At 36.0% G+C, this 17,881-nt stretch overlaps 2 protein-coding genes across 3 annotated transcripts; both read left to right on the forward strand.

Annotated features, from left to right (window-relative positions):
- Positions 1-4,841: 4,841 nt before the first annotated feature.
- On the forward strand, positions 4,842-11,912 carry LOC106415216 (katanin p80 WD40 repeat-containing subunit B1 homolog KTN80.2). Of its 2 annotated transcripts, none has more exons than XM_013855858.3 (19): positions 4,842-5,222; positions 5,591-5,721; positions 5,889-6,006; positions 6,196-6,422; positions 6,497-6,599; positions 6,729-6,799; positions 6,918-6,992; positions 7,083-7,226; positions 7,334-7,496; positions 7,892-8,305; positions 8,401-8,658; positions 9,053-9,109; positions 9,198-10,240; positions 10,428-10,541; positions 10,671-10,745; positions 10,831-10,943; positions 11,067-11,183; positions 11,259-11,327; positions 11,457-11,912. In XM_013855858.3, the coding sequence occupies exons 1-19, from the start codon at positions 5,198-5,200 to the stop codon at positions 11,515-11,517; spliced, it is 3,378 nt and encodes a 1,125-aa protein (XP_013711312.2). In that variant the 5' UTR covers positions 4,842-5,197; the 3' UTR covers positions 11,518-11,912. The 2 variants fall into 2 exon arrangements, with proteins under 2 accessions (XP_013711312.2, XP_013711313.2); XM_013855859.3 differs by having other exon boundaries at positions 7,898-8,305.
- A 1,543-nt stretch (positions 11,913-13,455) lies between these two features.
- On the forward strand, positions 13,456-16,049 carry BNAC01G29300D. Its single transcript, XM_013853268.3, has 5 exons — positions 13,456-14,055; positions 14,366-14,415; positions 14,497-14,574; positions 14,642-15,221; positions 15,307-16,049. The coding sequence occupies exons 1-5, from the start codon at positions 13,885-13,887 to the stop codon at positions 15,871-15,873; spliced, it is 1,446 nt and encodes a 481-aa protein (XP_013708722.1). The 5' UTR covers positions 13,456-13,884; the 3' UTR covers positions 15,874-16,049.
- Positions 16,050-17,881: the final 1,832 nt, after the last annotated feature.

The raw sequence follows: 17,881 nt of genomic DNA on the forward strand, positions 1-17,881 counted from the left end.
ATTTCGGGTACAAAAACAGAATTGGGTGGAGACATCTTCTCTGACCAAATTAAGAGACTCAAACCTCAAATTCAAGATAGTTGAAATGATTTAATACATTTAATCGAGTTTGGTTCTAAATCTAGTTGTTTTTAGTTTTATTTAACTTTTTAGGTTTTAGTCGGGTCTTAATTTGGTTAATTGTTGTTTAAAATGATATCTGGTTTGTTTTAAAACAGTAAACCAATTTAAAACACTTTTATAATATTTTTTATTTCGAACTAGATAAACCTGAAATTTTAATATTATAGGAAAATAAAATCAAAATTTTATATTTGGAAATAAATACAATGAGATAATAGTTGGAGAGACATCTGATGTTTTACAAGAGTTTTTGTCTGGAAATAACTCATTAATTCTATTTTTATGTTATTTCTTACTATATATAAGCAACAACAAAGACCGGTTGAAATTTCGAAAGCCTTTGAGAGGCATTGAAACACACGCGCTTCTCTCCTCGTTCTCTCAAAAACCCAAACACCGATTGTAAAGGGTGGAGACACTACGGTGCTCCGGCGGCGACGTTGGTGTTCGTAGTAGCTCTCTCTCTCCGGAAACTGCTCGACGAGACGGGATAGGCAAGACCCGGTGCTACTAGGAGGTGACCCTCTCTCTTTGCTGTGACTCGGGAGGTTTTTCTGAAGCGGTGGCCCCTAGAAATCCCGCTCTGGTGACTCGTCGGTGTGAGGTTGGTGTGCGCCGTTAGAGGACGACGGTGACCCAGCCGGAACCCGCTTGTCAGTCATTGGGGCTGGGATTAAGCTCCGATTGAAAGGGTTGTTCGTTGGTGTCGGTGGATCTCACATCCGGGATGGCGGTTCCCTTATGTCTTGAATCTCGCCGGCGCGTCTTCTTCCTTTCTCCGCCGCAAAGAGTGGAGGTACACACAATCTCTCGGACATGTGAGGCGGTGAAGCTGTTGCGGCTAACGGCGGTTAGGGTTTTGGAGTTGGTCTCATTTTGAAGTCGACGCTTTGTGGCCGCGGGACACTCCGTGGATGGCTCCGTTGATGGTAACTGGCGATGGATCTGGCGGGCATCCGACACCCCTGCCGTGAGAAGTCTCTGGAAACTGGATCTGGTGGCTGCGGTGTCTAACGGAGGAGGGAGCGTGCTTCCTCAGTCTTCTTCCCCACAACCTTATATCTTCTCTGCTTAAACCTGTAATTTTTAGCCTAGCTTAAATCACCTGTAATCTAGGATTGAAGTTTCTCCGGTGTACCGGCTGTATTGTTCTGTTCCGATGCCCTTCGGGGAAGAAATGAATAAAATATATTTTATTAAAAAAAAAAAAAAAAAAAAAAAAAGACCGGTTGAAGAGCTTGGATCTCGGGTACAAAAACAGAATTGGGTGGAGACATCTTCTCTGACCAAATTAAGAGACTCAAACATCAAATTCAAGATCGTTGAAATGATTTAATAATTTTAATCGAGTTTGGTTCTAAAACTGGTTGTTTTTAGTTTTATTTAATGTTTTAGGTTTTAGTCGGGTCTTAATTTGGTTAATTGTTGTTTAAAATGATTTCCGGTTTGTTTTAAAACAGTAAACCAATATAAGTCACTTTTATAATATTTTTAATTTCGAACAATATAAATCTGAAATTTTAATATTGTAGGAAAATAAAATCAACATATTTTATTTGGAAATAAATACAATGAGATAATAGTTGGAGAGATATATGATGTTTTACAAAAGTTTTTGTCAGGAAATAGCTCATTAATTCTATTTTTATGTTATTTCTCACTATATAATTTTTTTTGTCAATTTTTTCGTTTTATTAAACAAAGCCCAAAGGGTAATTTAGAAACAAACCCAACTATAAAATTTGACCCGAAACAAAGCCCATACAACTAACAGATAATAATGAAAGCATGGTTGACACGTGGTTGATGCGTGTCTGCGTTTCTTCAAACGAGATCAAAGAAAGCAGTGCCGGAATCTTCGCCGGAAAGCCAACAATCTCCATCTCGAACTTGTAGCTCTTGCATGTTTGTCCACCTTCAATCTCCGTCAATTGCAAGATCTTCTTCTCTAGTTCTTAGATTTGATCCTAGGGAAGAGCTTTAGAAGAAAATGATTGAAACTTGTCAGAACACTAACCCTTATGGCAGCTCCGACTCATATAGTATATGTCATGGACCTCTGAAGCATGATCCAAATCTTATTTTTTGATCTTCGTGGAGACTACGCATGAACATGAGCAAAGCTTGATACCACTTCCGATTCAAGAGCCGAGCTTGTCTAACAAAGAGAAATCCAGCCTCCCAATCCACCAGTGTAAACATATCAACGCGGAAGGAGAAAAACTCAACTTGAATTTATTTGATTTCAAAACCAGGTTAGGAAAGTATAAAACTTGAAGAACATGAAGATCAACACAACCAAGTTTTGAAAATACACAACAAAAATCACCCAAAGCGAAATTGATTCTTTAACAGGAAAAAGAGATTAGCCAAAACGAAACATAAAATTCATTTTTTGATTGAAAATCAATCTACATCAAAAAAATAGGGCAAATCTCATCTTCGCTTCGAAAAATCTGAGTTCGATAAAAAGAGAGAATTCTCTCTCTTGAGAGAGGAGAGAGAGAGAGCCTCCACTCTCCGCATTCAGACAATATACATATTCTATTTCTCACTATATAATAAACCGGCTGATCAGAAAAAATATGCATAATCACCTTATTTATAATTTATAAGACCATCTCGGCTCATTTTATTTTTCATTCTAAAATAGTGTAACTCTATATTAGAGTTGAGTTATACTTCAATAGTACTCTATTTTAGAGTGGAAAATAGAGTTACGAACAAAAAAATAATAACTTACTCTATATATAGAGTAAACTCATTTTTTACTCTATTATACAGTAAAAAAATAGAGTACTATTATAGCACTTTTATTGTAAACTCTATTTTAAAGTGAAAATATAAGAGAAACTTACCTTAAAAGACACATTCTGTTAAAAGACACATTCTGTCTTTCCTTTACGTCTGAAGACACAAATACTATTTGACACACTTTCTCTTGTACGGTGTGATATTTTCAGACCAAAATAGCCTTGCTTTTGACTAAAGAGAAAAAGCTTGGTTTGAGATAGTTAACTAGAAGGAAATTGGTTTATGGATGTTTACAATAAATTGAATATTTATAACAAGACTAGTTAGTTGTATGGAGTGTAATGAATTACTCTCGGCTGTTAGATAGGTTTTCCTATAAGAAAATCCAACAGTTTAGGATTAGTTTCATAGTGATTTTTTAATGACTAAAGTTCCCTCATCACCTTTTATTCATCATTATTTAATACTTTCAATATGTAAATATATAAAAAATATAGACATTAAAATAAAATATTTTTTCTTTTTATTTTGACATCCATATGTATATATATTATAATACTTCAATTTTTTTTTAGTTTGGTACATATATTAACATTGTGGACAGTTTTCAGATGGATATATATGTTGTGGACAAGAGTCACATGAATGTATTTTTATAAACAAGTTTGTGGTGGACGTGTTCTTATGGACAAACTCTTACAATTATAGTTGTGTAACTATGACTGTTTGTGAACATGTTATTGTAGACGAAGCTCTTGTTTGAAGTTAATTTATCTAGGATTTGTGTTGTTTGTCAAGATAATCCATATAGAGAACGTATTGTAACCTTTTATAAGAGAGAAAGGGATTAAGCTTTTTTTGTGGACACGATTCAGTGGACACAGCTTATGTGGATAAGAAAATGTTATAAAATTTTTGTGGACAAGTTTTTGTAGACAAAATATATTTGTATCCATATATATATTTTTGATATTTTATTAAATAATTTTTAATGGGCATAAAAAGTGTGGATATGAGTTGATAAAAAAATTATTGTTACGGGTTAAAGTAAATAATTAAAAGTTTGGGACAAAAACAAGAGGATTTATAAGCAAATTAAAAAATGCTGGGGTCAAATTGCAAAAATCCAAAAACAGAAGGACCATATGTATAAAATAGAGTAATTTGACCATTGTTGCTTCTAGAGTTTTCTCTCTGCAACGGAAGCGACGACGAAGACTCCAGACGGCTGCCACGGCGGACCTCCACTGTATCCATCTCCACCATCTTCACGTCTTCCACCACAATCTCTTTCGTATCCACAACCGCCTCCACTGCGGTATCCACGATCACGTCCTCTACCCTCACCCATTTTTCCATGGACTGAGCCTCGTCACCTTGTCGATAGGAAGTAAGGAGAATTAAGATTAGGAATTAGAAATAGAAAAAGGTAAACCGATGAGATAAGGTTTTCGAAAGTTGAAAAAAAAAAACTTGGTTTTGAAAGCAAGGAGAGAGAGATATGGTTGAGAAAGTATATTGGCCATTCAATACTCATAAATTGTGTATCAATGAGAAAGTGTCTAAGAAACTTATAATGTGTCTGTGAGAGTAAATATTTCAAAATATAATGAGGTTAGAAATGTGCTAAGGTCGACAATGTCTCGAGAAACAAACAAAACGAAGAGACGATGACGTGTCCCCTCAGCTATCCAATAATATTTCCGATATAGTAAAATAATAAAGACTCAAATAGTTTAATTTCGATGGAGTTGGGGAAAACTGAAACCAGTAGAGTCAGTTGAGAGCAAGGGTGTTTCCGTAACCTCAACAATTCAGTGGCCAGACAAAGGGTATTTTCGTCAGAATTGAGAAAAACGAGGGACGAAGGAACTACAGTGCAGGTCCACTGTCCAAGGAAAATGGCTAAATAATTTAAAATTTTAAAAATTAAAACGACCGACCGACCGATAGATAAATAACTTAAATAAAATGTGAAATTCTGAGAAAAAGAAAAAACTTGTTCGTCGCTTTACCATTTTCTTCCTCTTTCCTTCTGCTCCGTGTCACTGTTTGAATCTGATTGCCTACGTTTCCTTTTCCCGTGAATCAGATTCTTTATCCCGTTTGGATTTCGAAATCGCAACGGGAAGCAACCTCCTCCTCTCCATGTTTATTATCCCTTTGAATCTCTTCAAAATCTTGAGCTCTGTCGTGTAGTGACAATTCGGATTTTCGCAGCTCCGATTCACCTTTTTCGATCGATTTCGGAAGCTGCAGATTCGATTCTGGATTCAGATTTTTATATTTCCCACGGATTTGCAGGAAAATCGAGTAGAACATGGCGAAGCGTGGATATAAGCTGCGTATCCTTAATAGTTCTCTTGATGGCGATTTTGTTGATGTTTTTTTTTTATTTTAAGAATAAAACAATTGATTTTAGCTCTTCTTTTTATCAGTGAATTTATAAACTCCAAAGAACCCATTTCTAGTTTTTGTTAGTTGATAAAATGGTGTTGATGAGCTTCAGTTTTTAGTCAGCATTTCAATAATTAATTGTCTGCTTAACCAAATCTATAGTATATGGTAGAAAAGCAAAATTATTCTATTAAATGTGTTTTATTTTATCACTCTCTGGGTTATGACAGAATGCTATATGTTTTGCTTCAAAAAGGCTGTTTGATCTGTTCTTGTGTAGACATTGTTTAAAACTTGACGTGATTTGGGGACTTAGAGGAGTTTTTGGCACATTCTGCAAATGTAAATTGCCTGAGCATCGGAAAAAAGACGTCACGGCTACTTATTACTGGCGGTGATGATTACAAGGTCAACCTTTGGGCCATCGGCAAGCCTACTTCTTTAATGGTAACTTTTCACATTTTCTCCCTTCTCTAAGATTTTGTTTTATTCTGCTCTAACTGAACGTATCAAAATGATTTTGTAACTAGTTTGACTACCATGATTTTTTTGTTTCTAATAACAACAGACTGTATTTTTGGTTAGAAGAATGATGCTATGTTCTTATTTTGCAGAGTTTGTGTGGACATACTAGTGCAGTGGATTCACTAGCTTTTGACTCGGCTGAAGTTTTGGTTCTTGGTGGAGCTTCTTCGGGTCTGATCAAGCTGTGGGATCTCGAAGAAGCAAAGAGTTAGTTGATTCATTTTCTGCTTTTGTTGCTCCTTATATGGCTTGAGCTAGTTCAGTTGAATGGGCACGTACAAGATACCGGTTGAGTTATTGTAGATGTGGACTATCGGTCTTTTCTTTTGAGCATATCTATCCTTTACTTTAGAATAATGAGGTCTACCATTTTTGACTCTTGCTCTTGAAGTGTAGTGGTTCGAGCTTTTACTGGACATAGATCCAGTTGTTCTGCTGTTGAGTTTCATCCATTTGGTGAATTTTTGGCATCCGGATCAAACGACACGAATCTGAAGATTTGGGACATCAGGAAGAAGGGGTGCATACAGACCTACAAGGGGCATACTCGTGACATCAACACTATCAAATTTAGTCCCGATGGTCGTTGGGTAGTGACAGGAGGACTTGACAATGCTGTAAAGGTAAGAACTGCATTGTTGTTCTTGTGCTCATACATGTGTTCTTTTAACAATATACTATTGATCGTATCCTATAGGTATGGGATTTGACTGCTGGAAAACTTATACATGATTTTAAGTTTCATGAAGGATCTATCCGTTCACTGGACTTCCACCCACTTGAGTTCCTCCTAGCTACTGGTTAGTCTGAATTCTTCAATTTTAGGCATTTTAGTGGTAATTTGGCGGCAGCTTTCTGTTGGTTGTTTAACTATCGATCCTTCTCTGTTCACAAGTTTTATATTGAGGTCTTGTGATTACATTATTCAGGTTCGGCTGACAGGACTGTAAAGTTCTGGGATTTGGAAACGTTTGAATTGATTGGGTCTACCCGACCAGAGGTAACTAATCTGTTAGGAGAGTTTTAATGTTTCAAGAGAATCTATCAGAAAGTTTCTTGGTCTTGAAATTTTTGACTAACGATCTTTTTCTTTGCATTTGCTTTTATTTGTTTGACAGGACACTGGAGTTCGTTCAATCAAATTTCATCCAGATGGGCGAACCCTTTTTTGTGGTTTGGATGATGGCTTAAAGGTTTTGATTTGTCTTTGTTTTTTGATGAGCTGTGCCATATTTAGAGATCTCAAGAATTGAGCCATTGATAGATAATGCTCATAAATTCAGGTTTATTCTTGGGAGCCAGTGGTTTGTCATGATAGTGTTGATATGGGATGGTCAACTCTTGGTGACTTATGCATCAGCGAAGGGAAGCTCATGGGTTGTTCATACTACCAAAATTCCGTAGGGATTTGGGTCTCTGATATATCAGTATGTCAGCTTTTGTGATTCTCTATTCCTTTCGAAAGTTATGTAAACTTGTGATTAAAGTTTCAAAGGCTTACGCTCTTTTTTCTTTTGTCCTTAATTGTAAGCAGCAAATTGAACCATATGGCATTGGATCTGTGGATAAAAAAGAATGCGTGGAGAAAGTACTCAGCGTTCTGGACGATCAGTCTTCCGAGAGAGTTAAGAATGGTCTGAGGCGTAGCTCATCTCCAGATTATGAGACAAAAGAGATCAAAAACATATACATAGACTGTGAGTGAATGTTAACTTTTTTTCTTTGAAATGAAAACCTAAAACAAACCTGCCATACCCTACTTGAAAGGACAAGCTCAATCACATTCTGATGTAGGAAAGTTCTGTACGGTAGCTTACAACTTACTGTCATACTACCATTCGAATCAGTGCTTAAATGCTTATTTACAATTGAATATTTACGGAGAATGACTCCATTTTACCTGTTCTAGTGATAGAAAGCTAGTCATATGTTTTCCCGCATGTGTTTATTCATAGCCATAGCTATTGTGAGCTGGATTGTGATTTTCAGTCTTTAGTGTCAGCTTGTGTGCTGCATCAGCGTAATTATGTACGTCTCTCACTTCGGTATGCTTATGATTAAATTTGGTCTAATATTCTCTCTTTTTTCAAAGCCACAGGTGGAAATTCAACTGTTGCAGATAAGTCAGGATCACTAAGTACTTCTAAAGTCAATGCAACATCTACTGGACAACTAGGGGATAAGTCTTTCATTGTCCATGGTGATACTGGGAAAGACTCTTCTGATTCAGGAAAGGAATCTATCACTTTCTCAAAAACGAAGCCAGGCATGCTACTGAGACCAGCTCATGTTAGGAAAACGCCAACAAAGCAGTCAGTGGCTGTTCAATCTAGTACTCCGAAACAAAGCGGATCGGACGGTGAGAAAACGCTGGATACTAAGACTGTTCTTGATTCGGAAGGGAGTGGTAGAAAACCATTTGACGCCAGTGATTCGATCATCAAGAGTATAACCAGCAAGTTTGAAAAGGCTTTATTTCCAGAATCACCAACTGATGAAGCGAAATGTAAGTTCTCCCAATGCACACTTCAGTTTCACCAGATTTGAGCTTTCAGATAGTATAATCCTATCTTATTGGAATCTCTTTCAATTTTGTCTCAGCTTTGCTGCTGAAACCGCCACTCGTGCAGAGATCACCAAATACTAAGTACAATGAGAAAAGATGGGCGGTGTCTGTTGATTCTGAAAATTTAGATAGTCACCAAAGTGGTTTAGAGGAATCGAGAGACGCAGACTTGCCAAAAGAGCTTGCGGATGACAGAGGGTGTAACCCGACTGAGGAGGATGCCAGTGATGCGATCATTTTAAGCAAGCCAGAACGAGTTTTAACGCCAGAGAAAGCTGGTGATGAACAGAAAGGTAAGTAATCAATTACTTATTCTAAATCAGATCTGCCTAATTAATGGGCATTTCCACTTGTGGGGTCAAGCTAACATTTGTGCAACTTTGATGTGTTAGGCTTCGACTTTTATTTGTAATCTGTTTAATACGTGCAAGTTACTAGATAAAAAAAACAGCATACAACACAAATGAAAATTAATCTAAAAGAGCTACTTTTGGGTTTGAAGTTACTAAGAAACGTAATCTTGAAAAATATGAAGTAATAGCATTTGCGTATAGGTTGCTAAATCTCTATTTCTGCCACTTTTAGAACTGAATTGCTTCATACTTTTCGTTTTTGGTTGGGTCAAGTTACTTGGTTTAGGGCTACAGTCAGTTTGCAAGTGATTGACATAAATATTCTGCTGTGCAGGCGTCGAATCCCCTGGAGGTAGCAAAGAATCAGACTCTGTGAAGGTTGTTAGAGGAGGTTAGCCATTCAGAATTTTCTCTTTGTTTTCTTTGGTAGCATATAAATCATCTGGTTATTGATTTATTAAGAATTGCTATGTTTGCAGTAAAAGTTGTTTCCGGGAGGACACGGTCATTGGTTGAGAGGTTTGAGAGAAGAGAAACAATTACTCCTTCAGAAGAAGAAGATAAAGCAGCCATTGCAGCAACAGTTCAGAGCACTAACTCTGTGGAGGAAGAGGCCAAATCAGCATCTACACCAGCAGTTAGCACAACGCCTACCCAAGTTATGCCAGTTAAACTTGATGAGGCAACTAACTTGACTACAGTTGAAGCTCCTGTGGTAGCAACACGACGACCTAGGAGTATTCCAGCCAGAGTAATGCCTGTGGTTCTTGGTCGGGACACAAACATGTCAACTGATGTGCCTTCTGTAACATTAACAGGACCTGATAGGACTCCGGCTGCTAATTTGACATCTGACGAGTCTTCTGTAACATCAACACGACAGTCTAGGTCTTCTCCATCCCCGGTTATGCCTGTGGTACTCAATCAGACAACAAAAATGAAATCTGATGACCCTCCTGTAACATCAACACGGCCTGATAGGAGTTCGGCTGCTAATTTGACATCTGATGAATCTCCTGTATCATCAACACGACAAGCAACTTCTCCAGCCCCAGTTACGCCTCTGATACTCAATCGGAGTCGGTCAACTAACATGAAACCTGATGAACCTCATGTAATACCAAGAAGACCACTGAGGAGTTCTTCAACGCGTATAAGGCCTGTGATGCTCAATCAAACAACTAAGACGCATGACGAGCGTCCTGTACAATCAACACGATCAGCTAGGACTTCACCAGCCCGTGTAATACCTATGAAACTCAGTCAAGCAGATGATATTCCATCTTATGAACCTCCAGTTGCATTAACACGGTCAGCTAGGAACTCTCCTGTTCGTGCAATTCCTTCTAAAATCAACCAAGCAAATAATGTGACATCTGATGCATCACATATAAGATCCAGGCATCGATTTAGCCCAACTCAAACGCTGGCAACAGCTTCAGTAATTGATCAAGTGGCTGATATGACACTGGATGAGGCGCATATAGCACAAACTCAACCAGATTATGATATCTCGAACCAGGTAAGCTTCATTCAATTGATAAGTTTGGGCAACAAATAGATATATGACTTTCTCTATCTTTGAAATGTATCGTGCTCTATAATTGTAATCTCTGATGCTACACAAGAAATATGAATTTGCAAGGATGACTGACAAAGTTGAAAGATATGTGAACATAACAAGTATTTGATTTGTTTGGCTTGTGCAGAAGGAAGAGCCTCGGATATCTGAGAGGGAGAATGAAGATGACGTCAGTGAGACGTTAATGCAAACTCATAATGAGGTCTTAAACACTCTTCAATCAAGGTTGACAAAATTACAGGTAAAATTTAGGTGTCCTGTTCTGTTCTTTTTGTCTCTTGTTCTTTTTTCCTATTATTGTTTGATTTTTTCATAAGTCTATTTTTTTAGCGTGGGTTAAGCGGTTGTTGATATATACACAAACGTGCAGATTGTAAGACATTTTTGGGTACGTAACGATATTAAAGGCGCAATCATGGCATTGAAAAAGCTGTCAGATCCCTCGGTTAGTATCCCAGTAGATTACTTTTGCCTCTGTCCTTTTAATGCTTGAATGTCTAGAAAATGCTGACTCACTTAAACTGGAACAGGTTCAAGCAGATGTGATCAGTATTCTAACAGACAAACCAGAGATTCTTACGCTGGATCTGTTTTCACAATTAGCACCTGTCCTCACAGGCTTATTGGGGAGCAGGACTGAAAGGTAAATTATATATTCTCTTTGTCTTGGACTATGGTTTGCTTTGAGTTTCAGATATAAAATTAATTTAAGAGAGGAAAGCAAAATGTCTTACCACGTGTGATTTCAAATTTCAATTTTGTATAGGCCTGTAAGTGTCTCCTTGGAAATGCTCTTGAAATTAGTAGCAGTGTTCGGTGCAGTTGTACAATCAAATGTTTCAGCAAGACGAAGTGTTGGTGTTGATCTTCATGCAGAAGAAAGGTAATTTCCGCTCGTTACCTTCTTTCACACTTTAATTCTCTTTTATCGGAAAGTTAAAAATTTGAGAAAATGCAGATTACAGATCTGCCAAAGTTGTTCTGCGGAATTGCAGAAGGTTCAAAAGATCCTTCCACTACTCACCAGGTAAAAGAAACATCTAAAACCTTGTACTGAATCAGCCGTGTCTAGTTGGAGAGTAAATCTAATGGTTGGTGTTTGCTTCGGTTGTGTAATTTTGTTCCCTCTTGTTTTGTTCTATTTTTCATATTACAGAAGAGGAGGTCTCATAGCTAGAAAGGCTCAAGAACTAAACTTAGTTCTTCAGACACCATAACTCCAGGTTCAAGATTCAAGACCACTCGGAGTCATTTTGAAACTGTGTTCTCTCCATGAGTTTTGCAATATGTATGTTATCAAGAACTGTCTCCATCTTCCTTCCAGCGATTTGGCATCCGTTGCTTTGAAGATTCGCTGAGAAGTCGCAGTTTCTTGTGGCAGAATTTTGCTATAGAATCGCCCTTCCCGTAGAATATCTCCCCCTAAAAATCAGTACATGCTGTAAATGGATCTGTGACTGGAACTAAAGTTGTAGCGCTTCAGTTTCGTGATTCAGTAACTCACAAGTGTTTAGCTGAAATGGAAGTTACAATGTTTCTCTCTCTCTCTCTCTCCCTCTCTCCACGTGGATGTAATGAGAAGAGATTTCGGGCATATGAATATTTCTTTTCATTTCGTAATCTACGTTAGGTCCACTTGAACCTTACTAGGGGTGGGCGTTCGGATACCCGTTTGGGTTCGGATCGGATATTTCGGGTATTTCGGTATAGGGACAGAGAATCCGTTCGGGTATTTCTATACTTCGGATCGGGTTCGGGTATTTTTAGTTCGGGTTCGGTTATTTTGAATCGGGTTTAGATATTTAGATTTTAAAAGAAAAAAAAAAAATTTCATTTTTTAAGTTTCTTGTATTTAAAAATATAGGTTTCACTTAACTGATTTTTTATTTTTTATAGAATGGATGATCAATAGGTTTAGAAATAATATTTCAATAACAAATAGATATTAATTTGGGTATTGTTTTTAAACTTTGAATGTAACTTTTGTTAATACATAAAACAAAAAGTTTGATATGCATTTAAATTGAATATCAAATCATTTTCTCCATAATTATATATATATATACTTTGATCTTAAAGTATGTGTAACATCAATATAAATATTTAAAAAAAAAAAGATGTAAATTAGAAATATAAGGGTAAGTATATATATGTTCGGTTATCTTCGGATATCCATTCGGGTTCGGATATTACCCGTTCGGGTTCGGATATCCAATCTCTCCTAACTTAATACCCTACCCATTCAGATATTTTGCTATTTCGGTTCGGATTTCAGTTCGGGTTCTTCAGGTGCGGTTTCGGGTGTCGGATAAAGTGCCCACCCCTAAACCTTACATTTGGAATGGTCGTGTGGAGGTTAAGTAAGTTGATTAATTAAATATTTGTCATCTACCAAACGCGACGATGACATGTTTTATGTTGTTAGTACTCAAGTTTTGTGATAATAGTCCTTGTTATTGAATAGTTTAGGGCCTTTAGGCTGCCTTCCAAGACAGAGGTAACGAAAGACATTAACAGTGTACGAAGAAACTTCTTCGGGAAGTACAAATTAACATTTAGTTATTTACCTAATCAAAGTTTAAAGAATATATTAAATTATGAACAGTAAGTTTTATAAAGTTAATTCTCGACTCTTAAATGTAATAAATAACTTTTTCATCAAAGTAGTTTGGTTGCTGAATATAGTCACGAGGGGAGATTCATATTCTGCAAGTGGTGGTAATGACAAAAAACGAATAAACAAAGAAACAATAGAAATTTTTTTTAGAAATTCCTTTTGATAGCCGTTAAGTTTATTTTCACAAAAATAGCATCTCAATAAAGAAAATAGCATCTCAATAAAGAAAATGACAAAAAAAATTTTTATTGAAAGATAAATATGAATTTATAACCATATGATTAACTAATCTAACTTAGGATTTAGAGTTAAAAGATTGAATTTTAAAAATAGATTCAAATTTTTAAAAATAACAAATAAATATTGAAATTTTCAAAATAAAAAAAATTATTTTGATCATTTTATTTTTTGAGTATTATTTTTATGATAAAAACTTAAAAAATAAATTATTTGAAAGAATTGCCGTATAAAATTTCTGTTAAATAATTTACTTTATTTAGAGAAAGGAAAATAAATCTAGTCCAAGGCTTTGTTCAAAAACAAACAATCTTCTTTGCCTTTTGATTTTTTTTGTTTAAATAAACAGAACCATCAATTTTACGTTTACGAAAATCGAGCAGAGAGAAATAGACACAGACTCCTTCGTCAACCCTTTCTCTCCCCGCCTCAGATTTTATTATTTTTCTTAATTTCCTTTCGTTCTAATTTGAATTTAATTATTCCCACGATTTCTGGTCGGAAAACCGCTTTCGTGTAATAACCTCCGACACAAACCCGCTAGAGACATCTTCTTCCAAATTCCTTGTCTTTTTTTTCTTGAATTGTCTCTGTCTCAAATTTTTTTCATTTTTATTTTTTCTGAGGTATTGTTAAAGGCGCTAACGTGCGCCGCGGTGCGTAGATTAATTAGATTTTTTTTATTCAAAATCGAGGAGCGCGTAGGATACACGCGACTTTGATTTGATTGATGGTTATGATGATGTTGACGAAGAAGATGGAGATGGAGATGGAGAGCGATTGGGGAACATGGGAGGAGCTTCTTCTCGGGGGCGCAGTACTCCGTCACGGAACCGGCGACTGGACCGTCGTCTCCGAAGAACTCCGTTCTCATTCTATGTCCGGAATTTTCACACCTGAGGTTTGGTCTCTCTTTAAACTATCAATACTTCGATGAGATCAAATGTCAGCATAAGAACAAAAAAATATACTCTAACGAACTGTTAATCAAAGGAAAAAAACACTGTTTGTTTGTCGGTATAGATCCATCACTTGTGTCTCAAGAAAAGTTTAGTGTAAAAAAAAAAAAGAGTAAAAGATGGTTTATTCGTATTAGACAATAAGGTGAAGAAGACGCACGTGTGCTTCTTCTCTTCTTGTAGACTGAGTAACCTTAATCCTAATCTTGTTTCTCTTCTTACCTTTGCTAAATAATCCTAATCATATTGCAGATATGCAAGGCTAAGTACAAGGACTTGCGTGAACGTTATTTGGGATGCAAGTAATGATCTGCTCTTTTTTTTTGTCTTTCTAACCTGATACCAAGTAATTTAATGTTTTTATGTTTATGTTGTTCTTGTAGATCTTGGTATGAAGAGGTTAAGAAGAAACGAGTAGCTGAGCTTAAGGCTGCTTTACTTAAATCCCAAGACTCCATTGGGTTAGCCCCCTTTGTTTCTATATATCACCCAACTTCTTGGCAAATGTTTTAATATTCTGTAATTCAGGTCGTTGGAATCAAAGCTTGAGAGTCTGAAATCAGAAAGCAATGATGAATGTCATGAAAACAATGATTATGATTCAAGCCGAACATTATCCCTCGAACCACCTTCCCCCAAGTCTGAAGGCGGTGGTGAATGCACGAGCAAAGATACATCCAAAGACCTGTCATCTGCTGGTAGTTTCACACAGCAAGAGCTCACCACAACAAACTGGTCTCCGCCACAGGCCAAGTCAGAAGCAATTAAAGAGCAAGACAAGAAGAATAATCTATTACACGGCGACATCTTTCGGTCCATGTACGGAGTAGGAGGAGGAGGAGGACAAGTGCTTCCAAGTATGAGAAAGAAACGAGGCAAGAGAAAAAGAAAAGATTGCAGCGCCAGTAAAGATGTTACCGCTGTGGAGGAAAGCCATATGTTGGATTCTTCTAACGTGGACATTGCAAGCAATTCTAGGAGTAAAGAAGCTGCTTCTACTAGCAGCCGAGGCCACGGTTTGGCTTTACCAGGAGAGATTCTGAAGATATACAACACTATCTCACAGAACGAATGTGCTCTTGTCTTTCGAAGACGGCTTGATAGTCAGGTTGATTGATAATATCATTGAATGACAGTCTCCATACATTTCATCTCATCTGCTTAATGTCTTGTGTTTGATTTGTAATAAACAGAAAAGGGCAAGGTACAAGAAACTGGTCCGGAGGCATATGGACTTAGACACTATAAAATCAAGAATCGACAGTCGTTCCATATCTTCATCTAAAGAGCTTTTCATGGACTTTCTTTTGTTGGCGAACAATGCAGCCATTTTTTACTCTAAGAACACTCGGGAGCACAAATCCGCTGTGTCCCTCAGAGGCATTGTCACCAAGTCTCTTAGACATTATTTGACAGAAGGTCATCATCCTCCTCATCGCAGCAGCAGCGTTACTACAAGCACCAAGGTTCCAGTTCCCGCTTTGACATCTAAGTCTCCTTCGGTCCGAACCAGCGTGGGAGTTAAAAAACCAAGAACCGGGGCATACCCTCTTAAGAAGGTTGAGCAGGATACGGTGAAGACGACTTCAGGCGGTGGTAGAAAATGGCTTGTTACGGATTCACCAGTTGCTGCAGTGAAATCCTCAGCAGCGAGTAAGAAAGTTACGGCGCTAGAGAGGAGAAGAAGAGATGCTAAACAAGTGAATGGTGGACACGATTCTCCTGCATTGGCAGGGAGAAAGCGGAATAGAGTGAGATGATTTTGTTCATTTGAAGTGCTTGTTACTTCATATGTTGTTGGTAGTTAGGCAGATAAAGCCTTTATTTTATCTTTTTAGTTTTATATGTGGGTCAATTTGATACTGCAGGCATAGATTTACTCTCTGATCAGATCACTGGTGAAACTAACTGTTTATATAAAATGTTACATCTCATATATAATGTCTTATCGTTAAATTGTTAGAGAAAATGACGCGCTCCTAGGATGCTAAACGAATCAAAAAACTCAAGTTTCTCAAAGGTAGTGGATCAAATGGTGACATAAGAGAGATGGATGATCTCTTGATACCCCTAGGCGACCAGATTGGATATGACACACCAATTTAGAAGTCTTTAGTCTCTGGATATTACACACCAAAAGTTGGATATTACACATCAACACTTAAGCAATTTGACAGAAGTGATTAAGAAGAACAAAACAAGTTTTAGAATAAAAGATGGATGTGTTATTACTAATTTTCGTCCATAATATATAACAGAAAAGGTTGTACATGTACAACATCTCGAAAACACAAGAGTAAAAACAGGGCTCCCCTTGGAAAAGACACACAGCCAACTCGAAGATAGAAATAAAAACTAATGTTTGACTCAAAAACTTAAATAAAAATATAACATAACATAAATATGTGGTTGGTCCGGGATCAATCATCTAGGTGATAAGAGAAGTAGACTTGTGGCCTCGTTAAAACCTTCTTTTGAAAAACCTAGTGGAACAAAACCAAAGACATGGAAAAAGAGCACACACAGGCTACTTGACTAGATGATGATCAGCTTGAAGGTGGAGTAGCTTGAATGATGGTGAAGGCGTCTTGGATGAACAAGCTTCAGCCAAGACCAATGTATTCTTCTTGTCTCAAAGCATTCTTCAATGTTGCATCCTCATCTACAAGCTCCTCATGTTCAGGTTCAGGCTCCCATTCCTTGGTGATTTCCATGATCACATCAGAAAACCTGAATCTATACTATTATTTGCGAGTTGATTTTTCTCATTCGAGCTCTTACGTTAAAAGTTAGATTAGTTAATATCGTATATATACTTAATGAATAAATTATATAAATTAGTTACAAAAAATAATTTCAATTATTTTATTTGATAAGTGATTAAAATAATAATAATAAAAATTATCAAATCCAAAATTATATTTAAAAAAAAATATAATTCCTATATATGTTGCGCTGTTATCTGAAAATATTTTTTAAATATAAATATAAATCAAGTAAAAAGTTTAATTTTATATAATTAAAAAGAGAATAATGAGTGGTTTTTAAGATTTATTTATTAATTAATGAATAAAGTGTATAAAGAAATTTTCAAAAGAATTATATGTAAAAAATTCAAATGAAACAGAAATGATAAATGGTTAAAAAGAAAACATAAATAATAATTTATAATTAAAGTTTTTTAATTAGTAGCGAATGTATTAATAAATAATTATAAAATGTTAATGCCCGCATGAGCGGGCGAAAGACCTAGTTTTATTATAATCGGCTAAAATATAACTTTTCCGCTATCATTTTTCAAAGTACAAATATGAAAATTTTGAAAAAAATACTTTTTAAACTGGATATATTGATTTATATATTTTTAGTAAATCTAACCTATAAATCATTCTAACCAATTTTTAACCTTTGTTTTCAAAAAATAATTTGAGTCAAGTATGTATTTAAGATTGGAATGATAATACAAATCACAATATATAGATCAAACATACAATGAAGATCAAGAAGAACAGATACAAATCAATTAAATTATGCAGAATAAATATAGTTCTAACTGGTTAAGCTAATTTACTGAATTATCATATTTAACCAAATGTTGAAAAATAATATATAAGTTAAATACCTAAAAAAAATACAAATTCTTATATATAAACAATATATATTATTATATAGTCATTTGACAAAAATATATATTACTATTTTAACAAATACAATAAAAATTTAAACATTATGTAAATATTAATTACAGTTACAACATACAATGAAATT

Source organism: Brassica napus, chromosome C1 (assembly GCF_020379485.1).
Source record: "Brassica napus cultivar Da-Ae chromosome C1, Da-Ae, whole genome shotgun sequence".
Classification (NCBI taxonomy): Eukaryota; Viridiplantae; Streptophyta; class Magnoliopsida; order Brassicales; family Brassicaceae; genus Brassica; species Brassica napus.

What these genes read in the sequence shown, in the direction of transcription:
- LOC106415216 (XM_013855858.3), top strand. Translation starts at nt 5,198, where the DNA reads ATGGCGAAGCGTGGATATAAGCTGC. An exon ending in AAAAGCTGTCAGATCCCTCG is followed by an intron (nt 10,746 to 10,830) that starts GTTAGTATCCCA and finishes AAACTGGAACAG; the next exon opens with GTTCAAGCAGATGTGATCAG. An exon ending in GATCTTCATGCAGAAGAAAG is followed by an intron (nt 11,184 to 11,258) that starts GTAATTTCCGCT and finishes GAGAAAATGCAG; the next exon opens with ATTACAGATCTGCCAAAGTT.
- BNAC01G29300D (XM_013853268.3), top strand. Translation starts at nt 13,885, where the DNA reads ATGGTTATGATGATGTTGACGAAGAAGATGGAGATGGAGATGGAGAGC. An exon ending in AAATCCCAAGACTCCATTGG is followed by an intron (nt 14,575 to 14,641) that starts GTTAGCCCCCTT and finishes TCTGTAATTCAG; the next exon opens with GTCGTTGGAATCAAAGCTTG. An exon ending in GAAGACGGCTTGATAGTCAG is followed by an intron (nt 15,222 to 15,306) that starts GTTGATTGATAA and finishes TGTAATAAACAG; the next exon opens with AAAAGGGCAAGGTACAAGAA.